Below are 16,872 nucleotides of genomic sequence, written 5' to 3' on the forward strand. Positions count from 1 at the left end.
CCTTACCTATGCAGAGTTAGTAATCAGTAACCATCTTGTTTCATAGTATGTACTCGTTCCAGGCTGGACTAGGTCCAGATTTCTGATTTTAATTGAAAGTTTTTATAAATAATAGATTCTAAAATAGGCTTTTGATACAAAATTTTATTAAAGTCTCTCCAAGCTGACGTTTGGCATGCACTTTATCAGCTAACCAGCAACACAGCTACTGCTTGTGTTCTCTCTTTTTTTCCTTTTTTTTTCCAGTTGAGTAGATTTTGACAGGAATTGCTGCAGTAAGACCACTATAGAAATCAAATTAGCTGTTCAAAATTCCAAGAATTTAACCCTAATTTGCATTTTCTGGTTTAGAAGAGATGAGGTTGGGGACCCACTGCTGCAAAACACAGCTGCTGCTTCTACTCTTGTCAGTGGCTTTGCAGAACAGAATAGTTCTTCTGGCTCTCTAAGCACCTGGCACAAGACCACAAAGAGTTTGATGGCACTGCATTTATCAAGGGGGAGAGACTCATTACTGTTTCTCTCTTTGCCCGCTGGCAGATTGCAAAATAGGAGGGGACTTTGCTGTTGGCATTGGAGAGCTTACAGCTTGTGTGAATGTTAGCCTGGGTTTTGCTCGCAGTGAAATAGTCCTCTTGTAATCATGAAGGGCATGTTCTTGGAAACAGCACTGCTTTTTAATGGTTGCCGTTAGAAATAATGGTTGGGTTTGTAACTCAATTGAATAAAAAAAATCCCCAAAATAAAAAAAAAAAAACAAACCAAAAACAACAAAACCCCAACCACGAAACCAACTCTATGGAGAAATTTTAGTATTGTACAAATACATTTGCACTGGTTGTGCAGCAAATTTGGATAACCTTTCATATTTTCTTTTTAGAATATGTTCATACTAGTGTTAATGTAACTTTATACTATGAAAGAGAATTTTGCTGTCTGTTCTGGTGATTTATACTGTCCTCTTAAGACATTTCTTTTTTGAAAGCAGATGTCTTCTTTTTGTGGATCTGACTTGCAGGAATTATACTAAAACAGGATTAAGAAATCAGTATGGAATATGAATAATATAATAAACACAGCTACTCATCGCCCTACTTTTTCCTTCAATTTCTCTTGAATAACTACTTACATTTCCTTAGTCAAATGGCAATTCTAGAATGTGATATAAACTGTTAATAAATTCAGATGCATTTTCTTTTAAAGAGGTTTCATCAATCATACGACCCACATTCATCATTTCTGCCAGTTGCCTTCCCAATTTTGTTTAACATTACTCCTAATTTGCAACTAGGAACAGCTGGAGAAGTTATCCAAGGGAGGCTGTTGCTCTGATGTCTTTTTTCAGGTTCACTAGGAGTTATGAGGTGGAATTGAACTGAATTTGCAGTCTGTTGAGTCCAATGTGGTTTCTGAGGTCACAGGCTTGCACACAGGGACATCCCGTGCAGTTCTGAGCACTTTATGACTGACAAAGCTTTGTTTTGATGGGAGGGAAAAGAACATAAAAAAAGCCATTCTGAGGGGTAAACCAAAGGTCTACTTAACCCAGTTATCTTTTGTTTTTTACAGTGGCCCATAGTGGATGTCTAGGAAAGAGGATGACAGTAGGGCAAGCAGAAGTAGTGACTTTCCCCATCTGTATTCCAACTTTTGAGCCCTCTCTGACTTGAAGGCTTTCTCAGTCAGAGCTTCTGCCTTCGTGCTTAAGGCTGTATCCTTGTCTTTGCAGGCTATGAGTTGTGCTAGCATGAAAACTGGCTTCTTTTCTGACAAACAGCTAGTTTGTGTCAAAGGTATTTTTCAATACATGTGGGTAACAGCCTGTTGCCAAAAAAAAACATCTCTGGAATACTGCTGAACTGCTGGGCTCTGCTTAGTTGATACAACTGCAAAACTCTTCACGTGATGAAGTAGTTAAAACACATTGCCCTTCTAAATCTATTTAAAAAAATACAGTGTTTTCCAGGATTAACTGCAGCATTTTTATTGGTTTTCTCTAGATGTCTCTTCTATTCCTTCCTCACCCCTATTAAAAATGGGAAAAACTCTGTCCTTCATAATATTATTTACGTTTCCCTGAAATTATTCTGGTTTATTTTCTTAAAAATTGTTTGGATTTGGAGCTACTTTGAAGTCTCCATGTCAAGTTACTAGCTTGGCTTATGTTTTCAAGGCTCTTCAAGAAGCAATGGCTGAACAGTTACAGTTCCAAAATTTGATTCTTACTTTTTATGATAAAATAATACGTTTTTTCCTATTGTTTAGCAAAGTGAGACAAACCCCAGACCAAAGGATTTTGAGCAGCTAGAAGCTACATTGTGTGATGCTGAGTCTTTTTTTCAACTGAGATGTCCATTGTAACTTTTCAAATAAATATCCCTGTTCAAATCCTTCTGTTTCCTCTGGTTCTGTCAGTCATTTGCTTTAAGTGTAAGATTTTGCCCTACTCCTGTTACCTAGTTTTGAGTTAACTCCAAATTTGATCTCCTTATTTTCCTCTTTGCAAACCAAAATTTTATCTGTAGGTTAGTTATTCCCCTTCAACCTGTGATTCCTTATGACTCTCTTCTGCATAGAAGTATTGTTTGTCTTATTTTTTTGTTATTGTCTTCAACATTTTACCTTTTTCCATTTAAGAGAGATCTCCAGTGATAGTTCTGAGACATGTTTTATATTTATGTATTTCTAGCATAAACCAACATTGTTTGCTATCATTTTGTTTGCAAGAAAAGTTCCTTAGTAACAGACACTATTAAGTTGAGTGGGAGAAGAAAATTTGTATGAGTGGGAGAATGCTTTACTGTTGACATATATTTATTTTTTTTAATAATGCAGTATTACCCATTGCATTACACAGCAGACATGCTAATTGCTTCATTAACCTCTTAATCTGTGTTCAGATTTTCATTGATGTATTAGCATTGCATTAATTTTCAGTCTCCTTTCACCTCTTTAAATAAAGTATTATTCCTTGCACTAACAGTTTGTTTCCTAGACCTACTAATGATTTTTGTGTAATACATTTTTAAAAAATAATTTCACGTCTGGCTCTTTGTTGTTGTTCTCTTCCTTGTTACTATTATCTGATTTCTTACTTTAACTCTTACTTGTTGGAATTGGCTTATTTAGAGTTTCACTACCACTCCTGCGAAGTCTGTAGTGTGTTTGCTAGCTTCTTCCTCACCTAATTCCAGAATCTCAGGGATTTTTGTTCTATTACATTGTTATTCATGTGCCCAAGTGCATCAGGATCATATAGTTCAGCAAAATGTATTTCAGAAAGGAGCACTGATCTGTTCCATTTTATAAAAAAATCAGGGAAATTTGGTAAGTAGCATGGACATGCAATCTAAATTTAAGCATGTCTATGAGTATCATTATGTCAGTGGAAGTTAAGAATGTGCTTAAAGTTAAGCACATATATTATGTGTTGCTTTATATTGGTCAGAGTTTTCTCAGCTAAGAACAAGTTCCTGCTTGCAAACATGCAGTATACTGTTAGCTTAGCACTTGATAAAATAAGATTTAATGATTCTTGTTTAGATGATATTTATAGTTGACATAAATGAAGAAACAAAACCACTGACTTGGCAATTTGGCACTTGTTTTTGGTGAGAGGAGTGGAATTGTGCATGTTTAAGTGAAATTTAAGGACTGGTCAGTGACTAGGTTCAACAGAACTTCATGCTTGTTTTCTCTTAAATAAGATTATAATCTTTTGCGATAAGTTATGACTAATTTGGCATCTTGTACGTGGAATGTTTCTCCATTTCCTGGAAGGTTTCTTTTCATAAGTGTGCCACTTCTTTAAAGATCATATGTTAGTTTTTGTTCTCTTCTGATGCTTTCTCAGGAGTACTTTTAGGTTTCAATAACTTCTTTAATGCAGAAATTCTGTGTTTGTTTGTATTTTTTGCAATGTGCTTGTTTCATTTGTATCATGACATATGTGTATGTGTGCATGCACATATGTATGTTGTTATAATTGCATCTATGCATCTAATTATATGTAAATATATTTATATGTGTGTATACATATGTAAAAGTTCACTACGAAACTATATGTGCTGGGTGCCATAATTCAATTTCTATGCACCAATAATATGTTTTAAAAGCTATTATTTTATCTGGAATCATAAATACAAAATTGAATTAGAAATTTATAGTACCTAGTGGAAATAGGATTATTATGAAAATAAGCCAAACTATTTGTGTTTATATTCAAATTATGAATTACTGTAAATAGGAAAAGTATGGAGTAGCTGAGGCTTAATGGGGTTATAGTATGCTATCTATGTTGTACATGTCACAAGAAATAATTGTTTGTACCTTTTATTACTAAAATTTGGAAATAGTATTACACTGTTCTCTCTATGCTTTGAACTCTATAGAACAACATTTTTCTTCTTACTTTTTTTCCAGCACTTATTACTAGCAATAAAGTTTATCATGGCATTTGTAATTCCGGATAAACCAAGAGATATCCAGATAAAACTCGCCAGATTGGAATTTGAATCTCTGGAGGCTCTCAAACAACAGGTATGAGCAGCTGACATGTAGAATAGTGAAAAGCGCTGGTGGTCTGAATGAAAGAGAAACCAGGGAGATTCTGCTTTTGTTTTAGGTGGATAAATACATAAATTCTGGAGTTTTGAAATTCCTGTTTACATTATATTAAGATTAGCTAGCTAAAGCTGTTCCACCTCTACCCCACAGGTTGTGGTGGCAGAGCTGGGGTGGCTGGGTGGGGTGTGGAACAGTCACTGTTACTATAGTGTACAGCACAGAGTATTAAATAAGTAGGAAACAGTGCTGGCTTACTTCTACATGTTGGGTTGTAAACTGTAGTATTTCAGATACTGCTTCATTTTTCTGTTAATCCAACACTGCTTAAGAAGTGGAGCAGAGAGCTGGAAGTTTTAGCAGATTCATCTGTCCTTTTAACCCACCAATGTATGTGAGTCAACATTATGAAAATGGTTTTCCTTTTCAGATAGCTTGAAATTCCTGGTGTGGCTAGTAAAGTAGGAACTTGGAATGTCTGTTGTCCTTGTGTGTGCAAAATACTTTGTTTATATCGTCACTTCTAAAGGACATTGGGCTCTATGAAACCTCATTTCGTCCCCTGGAGGTGTTTGTTGTTGCAACACTAAGATTTCTTTCATTGCTGAAATACCATCACAGATAAACAGTTAACTTGGCTCTAATATAAGCAGAAATTGTAAACAGTCTGAACATGTTTGAAATAATTGTGTTGAGAACTAAGTATGTATGAGGGAACAGTAATGTTGCCTTATTTTACTGTCCATACAATATTCTCATTTTATTGCATAAATACGGTGTATTTTACAACATATTTAACAAGCATTCCAAAGCAATTTAGGAAAATAAGGAACTAGATTTTTCCACTGAACAAATGTTTCCATAGAGAGAGTGGTGATCACAAGAGATGAAGAATCACATGGGATTAGCTTCAGTAGGATACGGAGATTCTACACAGCTGGTTTTGAAATGGCAGCATTCTTTAGGAGTTTGACTGTACCATGGTAGATAGGATTTCTAAGCTAGCTTACATACAAAAAAACCCAAAACCCAACAAAACAAACCAGCATGGAGCTGCAGAGACTGGTTCACCTATTTATTGTTAGCTCAGATATTTTTACACTGCAATGCTTGGTTTTACATGAATATATTCTTTGTGTGCTCCACGTGCAGATGTGTAACCTCCTCTATACTTTGTTTTTTGTGTAGAATGGGAGGGTACTTTTTAAAACATCTACCATAGCTGCATGTGACAAAATGATCTCTTAATTCTGGGCAAACTGAGCCTGTAAACAAGACACTGCCTTTTCTAGTTAAAAACCCACAGTTTTGTGTGATACTAGAACATTGCTATTGAGGTCAGCACTGTCTTCCGTAATCGGCTGTAACAAACAAAATCCAAATTACAGTTGCATCTAATGTCTGATAGTTCTGTTTTGCCTTTCTCTAGTACATGGATGTGAAGTTACCGGGAGCTGGTCATGGATCTCATGTACTTTTTAGATAATATTAAAAGGAACAGGACTACATTTCTATTTTAGTTGTTCATTCTCTGTTCTCATTTTGTAGACAGGCAAAACTAGGTCATCCACTGGAACCTTAAGCTCAAGTGAATATGGTCACCTTTGGTTATAATGTGCCAACTGGAATACATTCAGAGTCTCTTTCAACATGAGTATGCGTGTCAGCAGTTAGAACTTCATCTGCTATCCTTGCATCTGCGCATTGCCTACAATAATATATTCCTGATTCCCAGTTCTTCAGGGTTGTGTCAGTAAGTCAGTGGTGAAAAGTTAGTTGGAATTTCATTAAGAATCAGAACCCTGGCAGTTCTCACCTAATACTTTCAGGCTTCCTACAGGATCCAGGAAGAATATTGGCTGGTTTTCCGGTGCCTTGGTAGGTACTTTAAACACAAGTGTCTATCATCACCTTTTTAGATTTCCTCTGATTGATACTATGCTACATATCCCATAGACATGTAGAGATTTGGGCTTTTTTTTCTGCTGCCTTAAGTTTTTTGAGCGAAAAATATTTGCATTTAAAAATAATACATTGGCAATGGAAAAAGATACTGAAGCATTTATTTTAGAAGCACATTTTCTAGTTCTTCCTCTTGTTACTGAGAGTCATCATGGTAATTTATGCTGTGTGTCTTACTCTCAAGCAAAAATCAGCAACAAAATCCCCCAAAACAACTGTTTAAAAAACCAAACATACAAGTCTGGGGCAAATGTGTTGTGGGATCACATGTTACGGAGAAACTGGTTCATATAATTTTGTGCAAGTGTGCATCACGTTCCTCTGTTGATGCTATCCAGGCATGCATGCCATTGTGTTTTACCATATGAGCTTTTAGAGTACTGCTGTCTTGGGATGTAGCTATTAGAAGGGTATTAATATTTACCAGACTGTAAACTCCAAGATGCCAAAATAGATTATCAGGCTCCATATATAGTGCATGGAGAGAAAAATCTCCTAATACAGTGGCTTTGAACAGTTGTATTGATTGTGCTTGAGATCCTTAACTTTAGACAGTGTGAGCACCTTTACATTTTCATTAATGCTAAGCTAATTGCTTTTTAACCTGGTGCAGTGGGACTGTATTCTGTGTTCAAATCCATCTGAAGACTGAGTTAGTATCTATTTGAAAAGGTTTTAAAGAATACAGTGTCTCAGCTCCCTAACAGAGATGAATGATCATCATTAGAGCTTGTTAAAACCTCCTATACAGTGAAAAATGATGTAATTAAAAAAAAAATCATTTCATATTGGAATGACAGTCTTGTTTTGAAGTTCTCAAACTTTAAGAAAGGTTTTTAGGAAGTTCTGAAATGCTTCTTTGAAACATTTCTTTGCATAGCTTGGGTTAAGACTATTGAAAGGGAGTGGACTGTTGAATGAGTTGTAATAATTTGATCTATTTTGAAAATACTTTGTTATGATACACTCGAAGTATCTTAACAAAGTTTGTTGACATAACTCAGGACAAACTACTTTAACCTTTCTGAATCCAAACTGGGGAATGTGCTACATCTGTAGACTTTGCTTCAAATTTCCATGAGGTCCTTCGGTGTAAAGAATGGGAGAGGCTGCTGGTTAGACTCTATTTTTGGGGGGGTTGGGGCAGAGAATAAATTAATGTGAACTCCTTAATAGAGGACTGAAGAGAATATAGAACAAGGTTTTTGGAAGACCAGGAGTGATTCCATTCACACTCCCTAAACTGTTGTCAGTTGCTTCGTCACCAGGAAGGAAGCCTGGATGCTGGGCAACTAGAAATGGGTACTGTCTACTCCATACCCAAAAGGGTTATGGACCCTTTTCTGGTGAACATCATGCTCCTTCTTAGGGAAGTAGCTAGCTGGTGAAGTGGGGTGAGATGCCCAAGACTCCCCTTGCTTCTTTGCAGTACTCTGCTCTGTTGCATCTATTTCTTGCAAGTGCAGAAGCATGCCATGCTCTTTGGTCTAATTCCTATTTTAAGGAAGAGAGACCAAGTATAGGTGTGCCTGCGAGCAGCAAAGGAACAGTCAGTTAATTCTTCAGTGGTTCAGAAATTACCATAGGCATAGGTGAGGGACCAATGCTGTAAAACCAGTGTGAGGACACTATCTAGCATTTTTCGGGGCAGTGACAGTGAAAGCTACACTGGTAAGCATTTTAGCTTCTGGACAGATCAAAGCTTAATGAGTAGACAAAAGGCCCTCATGGCTGGAGATGGGTCAGCAGTCTATCCTTATAAAAGGTCGAAGTTCCAGAAACATAAGACAACCACAGATTAAACAGCATAACTTGCATTTTGTGGACTAGCTTACAGTCATGTTTTCATGTATTGCGAGATCTTCCCAGTATTACCTTCTTCCAGTTGAGGCAAACATCAAATTAATACCTTCTTTCTGCATCGAAACTAGACCCAGGCAAAGCAAGCGAGAGACAAATTGGGGGAAAATAATTATTCGTGCAGTTCTTTTTCTGAGCATGAAATACAGCAACTAGCAACTCCAACATGATGTATAACTAGTAGCCATTTTTCAAGGAAAAATAAAGTTTTAAATGGTGGGGAATGGTGTATCTTTTCACAAACTGCAAATACCTAGACAGCATCAGTATTAGCTCTGAAAAAAAAAAAAAGCATATTGATGTAAAAATGCTTGTGTTTGTTGTGGTATTTTTGCATTAAAAAATCTGAATTATATAAATTGGATAAAAATGTTTTTCCTTATAGCTTCTCCTTCACTATCTCAGCAGAATAAACATGGCCCTGATAGCAGCAATAGAGAAATAAATTTCACTGTAAGAGTTTGCTTTTTCAGAGGAACTACAGGGGGAAAAAACCTGTCCCTAAGCTGGAGCAGAAATGCAGATGTGGAGGATTTTTTGGTCTGTGCATCCCTTCCCAGATCCTTCCCTTCTCCCAGCCCTTACCTCCAAGGGGACCTAATCTATGAACATCCTGTCATCCCTGTGCTCTGGCTTCCTTTCTTAGTGTTCTAGCCATCAGTGGCCAGTATCTTTTAACAGGAATGCCTTTTCCTTCTGATAAGTGAAGCCTTTCAGTGCTTCCTGTGAAGAAGCGTGTCCATCTCTTGCATGTCTGGTGTCCATCTGTAAATATTCCACCAGAAAGAGACTCCAGATAGATAACATGCTTGTGAACGAAGGGCCCAGTCAGCTGATTGACAGTTGTCATTCTTCAACTGCCAGTAATGAAAAGGGTCAAGCTTATTGAACACCAGCCATGGAAATATGCCTCCTTTATCCTCCCTGGTGTACTTATTTTCAGAGTGAGATAAAGCAGTGTAGTCACAGAATCATAGGATGGTTTGGGTTGGAAGGGACCTTAAAGGTCACCTAGTTCCAATCCCGCTGCCATGGGCAGGGACACCTTCCACGACACCAGGTTGCTCAAAGCCCCATCCAACCTGGCCTTGAACACTTCCAGAGATGGGGCATCCACAACCTCTCTGGGCAACCTGTTCCAGTGTCCCACTACCCTCACAGTAAAGAATTTCTTCCTAATACCTAATCTAAATCTACCCTCTTTTGGCAGATGGTTTAAAACCATCATTCAGCCTGGGCCAAGTGGAGAAAGACCTTTTGCTCTTTCATACAGTATCTCCTATGGTGGTTTTACCGTCTACATACAATCGCTTAGTGGTAGTGGTATAGTCTGTATATCCATAAACAATTGCTTCAGTTGCTTTAGAGTGAGATCTAGGTGTTTGTAAGTCAGTAGTGCTCCTTCTTAATGAATTCCAGCAGAATAACAAGTTTTCCAAAGCAACAGTAGGTGCCACATTCACTAGGATTTCTCCAGCAATGTCATCCATTTACTGAAAACAGTTCTCTTGTCTCAGTTCCCTCTCCAGGAAATGCAAGAAGTGAAGAACGTTGTGACTGATCTCTGCATCATCTTCATTGACCAAAAGCTTCAAAACATGCTAGTGCCTTAATTAGCTTCTTTTTGAAAGGGATGGTGAGACAATGACAGAAGGAGGCAGGTGTCTTTTTGCCTAGGTGTGAGTCATATGGAAAGTTTAAACTCTTTCTTCCTTCTGCAGGTATTCTGGCATGTAAAAGTTGCTGTTCTCTCTAGTAAAAACCTTCTGCTTCAAGTAATGTCAGTGCTTTAACATTGCAATTCACTGCAGCAGCTCTAATAATTGCAAAGCTTTCTATTTTCTGACTGCAATGGCTGGATCTTGCCATTTCCCTTAGGAACAGTACCCACTAGCACTAATCATGTCCTTTCCAGAAGGAGAACACTACGTTTGAGTGTGCTGGCCCATCTGGCCCCTGTCCTGTTAGAGTGCTTAGTCTCTCTGAGAACAGCTTTCTGTAGCTCAGAGCAAAACAAGGAGATACTGCTAACTTAAGGGTCTTCTGCACTGGGCAACATTTATCGTTGCTCCTTGCACCTCTTCAAGCTGCTGTTCTTGCAGAGATTTTCAATTTACGAACATGTCAGGTGTCTCAATGTGACTGTGGGTATGATGGACTGTGGGTAAGATGGATAGCTGCTTGAACTGTCAGCAAGCCTCAGAAATGACCGTTCTTTTTTGGCAGGGGAAGGAAGAGAACAGGTTCTTCTGTTTTTAACCATTTAACACTGGGAGAGCATGAGTCGTTAGTTCTTAACATCCTACTTATTTATTTTGTGAAATGGGTACTGAAGACAGTTTTTGTGAGTCTGAAACAAACTCAGTGGATTTCTGCCTCATTCAGTGCTATAATTACCAGAATTAGGGGGCTCAGAAAGGGACTACCTGTAGCTTCAGGACTACCCTCAAAACACCACTGATAATAAAAGCAGAAGCTGGTGCTGTGCTCGCTGGCAATGCTGAGCAAACACAAGGCTGCAGACAGGAGGAAGGGCAAGTAGCTGAAATGAAAACATTTCATTCAAATAATCGAAGATTTGCAAAACAACCTGTAGGAAAGACTGGTGAAACTTGAGCTCAAACATTGAATTTAATTTAAAACAGAATGAGATGAAATAAAACACTTGCTTTATGTTTTGACAAAAAAAATCCTTAAAAATAGTATTGTTTCTAAAGAAAAATGTATTTTTAACAAAAACTTATTTTTTCCAGCAAAAGTGTGTGGCTGCACTTTTTTTGATAGGCTCCAGTGGTTTGTGTAATGAGGCATAACTCACAGGTGATGTTAAAATAGAGCCATTACTAATCATTGTTGTTTACTGTAGGTTTTTTAAGAGTCCAAACTTGTTAATTCGACTTTGCAAATGCAGTTTTTCCCTAGTGAATAGTCAGAATGCTTTCAGGCATGTCAATATAACATTTGCATGTGTTTGATAGCAGCAGGGATATAGTGCAAGTAAGGTTCATTATATTTTCATAATACAGTTTTTTAAGCATAGAAAAACTTGCACCTGGTCATAGAAGAACAGATTGTGTCAAACATACTTTTGCCAGTGTATTTTAAATGTGAATTCTTTTAATGCTGGACCTTTCTTGAGAGTACGTTTCTGAAAATTACTTTAAATATAAAAGTGTTAGCAAAACCAAAATAAGTGATGATCCTTTAAGAAAAAAAAAAGTTGAAAATGCATTAATTTGGGAAGAAGGTTTTTGTGTCCCCATTTCTGACTTTTCAATTGAAGGTGAGATGACACCAAGTCTGCCTGGTTTGCAGATAAGTTAAACTTTTAAATATGGGACCCTTGAGAGCTAACAGCATAAATATAAACTTTTAAATAGATATGAGTATAATGTGATGGTAGCTGATACTTTTGCATGCTCTTAATGGGAACAGAAACAAACAGTGCATCAACTTCCCAGCAGGTGTAATTTTCTTTTCCAACAATCCATTCATTCTCTGTGACTACTGCCAGGGGTAAAATTGTCCATCAAGTTATGTTTCCGTAACAGCTGAGTCTCTCTGGAAAGGTAACCTGTTTCACCTTTCTCAAATCCTGACCTGGTGGTGGAATGAACATCAATCAGTTCAGTCCTCTCTTTTTGCCTGACATCCCAGATCATTGACAAGATACAATCTCAACAAGGAAACCTGGAGTAAGTGATAGGATGAAAACTAGGTTAAAATTGTTCCTACTGTAAGAATACTGCAACTATGTCAGGCTTTCATAGTTTCAGAACCCAGAGGGGATCCCAATTATATGTGAAGTGGTTTGAATACAAGAGAAGAGGCTATTCCACTTCCCATACAAATGAGAGTAAAGTGCATGGTGCATTTGATTTCAAGAGCTCTGGTAACCAGGCTTTCAACAGGACATTCATATGTCTGTGCAGACTTCTAAATAATCATTGCACCTGTTACTGAGAAGGTGAAGAACTAGAGTGAGAGAAAAAATGAAGTCTCTTGTCTCGTTAAAATTTCTTCAAAAGAACAGAATCCCCAAAGATTACACTTACCATGATTTGATAATGAAATTTTCTTTATAGAACTGAATAGAATTTGGTGATTAAAAAAAGTAGTATTTGTTGCAAGCAGCTGCGGACTCCTACACGCCTGTCACATTTTAAATATCCTTTTTTCCTATGCCATCTCAAAAGATCCCAGTAAGAACAATAAGCCTTTAAAGGAAAGGCTAGTTTAATTGAAATAATTAAACTTGAGTCTGGAAAGCTTTTTCTATGAGCAGGAAGACAGTAAATAGGATAGATCTCAACTTTTCAGAGATGATGATTTCAGTCAAATTTTAGATGTTTAAATATTACCTGATTATCCCCCCTGCCCCAAAGAAAAACTCTTGTCATCTTGTCTGCAGGGAGAACTCTTTCTGAGACTAACTGGAGATCAAAAAGCAGGAACCCACAAAATTCCTGGAAAAGAGACAAAAATGTAGAAGTGGGTTCATGTCTGTGTGTTGCTAGTGATGACACTTGCACCAATGACTCTTTGCACATGCTGTGCAGCCTGATCCTGGCGATTCTAAGAACGAGTATGCCTACACAGCCACTGAGGTTTTATTCATTTTGAATTTGAAAAAATCTCTATGCCTGCTGGTGCTGCCTTGAATACTTGTACTTTTTGTTGTTTGAGAAATAGCACTCTGAGATATATCTGCCATTTTAGTGAGGTGGGTAAGACATATGCCAAATAGTCAAGTCCTTACTATGTATATAGATTGATAATTTTTGTTCTGAAATGAGATGTAATTGCTTGTCTGAATAACAAAAAACTTATTTTTATATGTGTAAATTTTATTTAAATTGCACAGTGTCCATGAATAGTTTAATATGTTGTTTATATAACTTAAATAGCACATGCTTTTTGTATATTAGAGTAGTCCTTACGCAAATACTTTTCAGACTTTCATCATGGAGTACTCTGTAAAGGTGGTTTCATGGACCATTGCTTCTTGCACTTTCAAGTATCTAATTCTTTACCATCCCCCAGCATCTAAAGAGTTGATAGAGTTGAAGAATGTATTGACAGGGGTGATTTTCAAAAGACAAGATAAAAATTAGCACTTGTGTTTGTTCTGTATTGTCTTCCCTATTTTCCAGTCTGTGTTGTTGACTTGAACATACAAGGTAAAGAGTTGCAGTATTTTAATGGTAGGCCACAGCTTTTTTTATAATCGCATATATGTACAAATAAACCAGGCATAAACAGCATTACCAGTGTATACATAGATACAGGACATTTTCTCTTCATTCACAAGAAACGGCAAAATCCCTCAGTACAGTCAAAGACTGTGTTGCAGAGTAGAAGAGGAGATGTGCTCTACAGACATTTTGATGTGTCTGCTACTGAATTCACTCCCAGCATTGTCTTTCCCGATATTTCTTGCTGCAACTATGGCTTGACATTAAATTTGATAAGGGATCTTATATTGCAGAGACCAGTCCCTTGACCATCAGACTGGACCCTATCCTACATGGCTTGGACCCTTGTCACACAAGCAGTGACAGTTCGTGCAGTTAGCTCTCCAACTACTGCTCTACACTAGTAATGTCCGTTAAGATGACTTTTTTTTTTTCTGTGAACCCTTTCAGTGTTAGCAATTAATTACCTTAAAGCATTAACTGTCCTCTCCCTCATCCTCTCATCTAGTTGTAATTGAGGACGGGTGGAATTGTCGCTCTTTCTTCTCCAAAGCTACACAGAGAAAGACTGCATTGCAGAAGGTTTCAGGCTTTGAGCGCCTCTGGCTCTTGAGGTGTCTTACTGGGGACACCTGCCTGACAGGCAGTGGAAGTGATTGACTCTTAGTCAAATTACTGTCCTCTAGGAGCCACTGAGGTCCCACAAGCCAGACAACATATGGCAGCATTTGGGTTTTGGCTTGGGGTTTTTGTGCCACTCATAATTTTCTAGAGCAAATTATCAATTCATATTTCATTTACATTCTTGTAATTTATGCAGGTTATTTGGCAACTCACTTGTGTCCACTTGCTCTCTTTTGCTGCTTCTCAAAATTTGTGATAATTCACAAATTTGAATGTAGTAAAATTTATGCTGAGGAAAACCTTCCAAGTGAACAGACGGGTGTGAAGCAGCTTGGTCCAACAAAGGCGGTTTTATTTGTTTTAACTCCAGTGCATTAGAAGGCTTCTGCAAACTCTGCATATGTTCATCTGTGTTAGCTGAAAAGTAATCATGTCTGACATAGGTATCTCTATTGTATCAGAATAGACACCACCCACTTATTCATAGATATTTAGCAAATACGTGTTCTGTGTCAACACCCATTTTCTAAGAGTTACTGTATCCATAATATAAGGAACTTTGCTATGATGTCTTAAATGATTTTGCCCTTTACCAATATCCAGACTGATACCTAGACTATGTTTAAACATGACCTTTAAGAGTTTGTGATTTCATAGAATCATAGACTGGCATAGGTTGGAAGGGACAGCTAGAAGTCATCCAGCCCAACATCCCCATGTTGAGCTAGTTGGTATAGCTGAAGCTTCTTGTGGACTAGGAAGGGTCATATTTTTAAGACAAACACTTCCTCCAGAGTGACACTTTTTGTCAGAGAGGTTTTTGGGTTTTTCTTCTATTTGCTTTGGAAGATTAAAATAAGCGAAGTTCATTATTTGTTTCCTGGGACACATTGAACTGTATGTGAGACTTTTCTTTGTGAAAACATGCCATGCATGTGGAAAACAAAAAGCCCCACCTCTGTCACTAGTAGAGATGTAGGCAGTCTAACTCGAAATTGAATATACATGTGTGGCAGGACATCACCAGCAAAATTCAGTCTATGTATTTCATAGATATTATAAGTGAGGAAAGTAATATTTTCACTAATTATTTTGTAACCATGGTGGAGATACATTGTTCAATGATGGGTACTACTTGACTGAAATGAAACTGGTAAATGATGAGGGACTGCAGAAACTTTGATTCCTTAAGAGAGCATGACAGGTTGTCCAGTGTCTGAGGAAGGAGCAGAGACGGCCCGTGTGTGTGAAGGGGAAGGGAGATTGAGTCCCCTTTTGTCCCAATGCCTGATCAGGCAACATGAACCATGACCCTGTGTTGAGTCGCTCAGCTAGAAGCAGGCATTGGGGTATCAGTCAGAAGTTTTAACTTGCTTTTCTCTCCATTTCATGTGTATGCCCCACCAAAGCAACCTGCTAGCTTCCTTAGGAGGGGACTGATAGCACTTGTATTCCCAAAGGAACTTGGTTCTGGCCTTTTTGAATCTGGTGTATAAGATTAGGAAATCAGAAAGGAGCTGTGATGCCATACCAAGAATGCAGGAGATAAAGATGGGGCCGTCTGCAGAGATTAAGCTCTGATAGTTTTTTCTAGCTAATGCCCATTTAAGATGTTTGTGTGAGAAGAAGTCTGTATCTACCATAGAGACATTTATAAGCATTTTGTCCCAGTATCAGCAGTTCTTTTAATATGTGTACAAATGATTCTCCTTGAGTTATGTGACATTATGAACCAGCAGTTTGTAACCTTTGCTGCCATATATAGGGGAGATTATTTAGTGACATTAGTCTTGTAAGACTCGACCTATTTAGCTTGTCAAGAAAAGGGTTGAGAGATGCCTGTATTTACCAGCACATGGAAGGATAGTGGGAGACTTTTTAACCTTCTTGATAAGAGCGTAATGTGGCCCAGTGGCTGAAATTGGATGTTACATAAAGGAGGCACAATTTTGTACCTACGAAAATAGGTGAATGTTGGTCCAGATTAGAAATGGGTGCATCAGGGACAAAACAAACTTTTATCAAAGCTGGTATGCCATCTCTACCAGCAGCCACAAACAGATGTCTAGGAAAGAGCAGGAAAGCATGGTGACTAGGGTTGTGCTTCCTCCCCAAACTCTTCTACTTTCCAGTCATTTTTAGCTCTGATTTTTTCTAAGCCAGATACAGTTTCTCTGTATGTAGTAATCTTCAGTGATTTTTTTTTTTTATTCCATGGTGGTGTTCTGCCTCCCTTTGAACCATTTTTAGCTTTAGGGTCCACGGTGTCCTTTGGCAAGAAGTGCTACAACTCATTATCCTCAGTGCTAAGGACGTGGGTTGATTATTTGCAGACATCTTAATATACTCTAATCAGGTTTGGTGGAAGAATTCTTTAGTTTTTACATATGAGAGCAGGTATTTGGCTGAATTATCATGGAGGTTCTTTTGGCTTCTGGAACCTGTGAATTTGAGTTTTTGTCGTTTTATTTTACAGGCCTCGTGGAAAACATGACAGCCTGATTTGCTTTTAGCTTGTTAATGATGCTTGCAAATTTGCTTTAAGACAATTAGTATAATCAAATCATGTGCTTCAGGGCTTTAGGTAACTCCTTTTTTCCTCTGTTTGTGTCTGGGTGGCCAAATAATGTGAATTGGTGCAGAGTCTCCTCTTTTTTGGATGCCAGGT

General features: G+C 37.8%; 1 protein-coding gene across 5 annotated transcripts in view; it reads left to right on the forward strand.

Annotated features, from left to right (window-relative positions):
• ANO10 (anoctamin 10) overlaps window positions 1-16,872 on the forward strand; it is a 131,313-nt gene that overhangs the window by 81,503 nt on the left and 32,938 nt on the right. For all 5 annotated transcript variants that reach the window (XM_075053302.1, XM_075053321.1, XM_075053332.1 and 2 more), the window contains one exon: window positions 4,423-4,539. In XM_075053302.1, coding sequence (XP_074909403.1) covers window positions 4,423-4,539 — 117 coding nt within the window. The remainder of the gene's footprint in view (window positions 1-4,422; window positions 4,540-16,872) is intronic.

The sequence above is a fragment of the Buteo buteo genome, chromosome 2, assembly GCF_964188355.1.
Source record: "Buteo buteo chromosome 2, bButBut1.hap1.1, whole genome shotgun sequence".
In the NCBI taxonomy this organism is placed as follows: domain Eukaryota; kingdom Metazoa; phylum Chordata; class Aves; order Accipitriformes; family Accipitridae; genus Buteo; species Buteo buteo.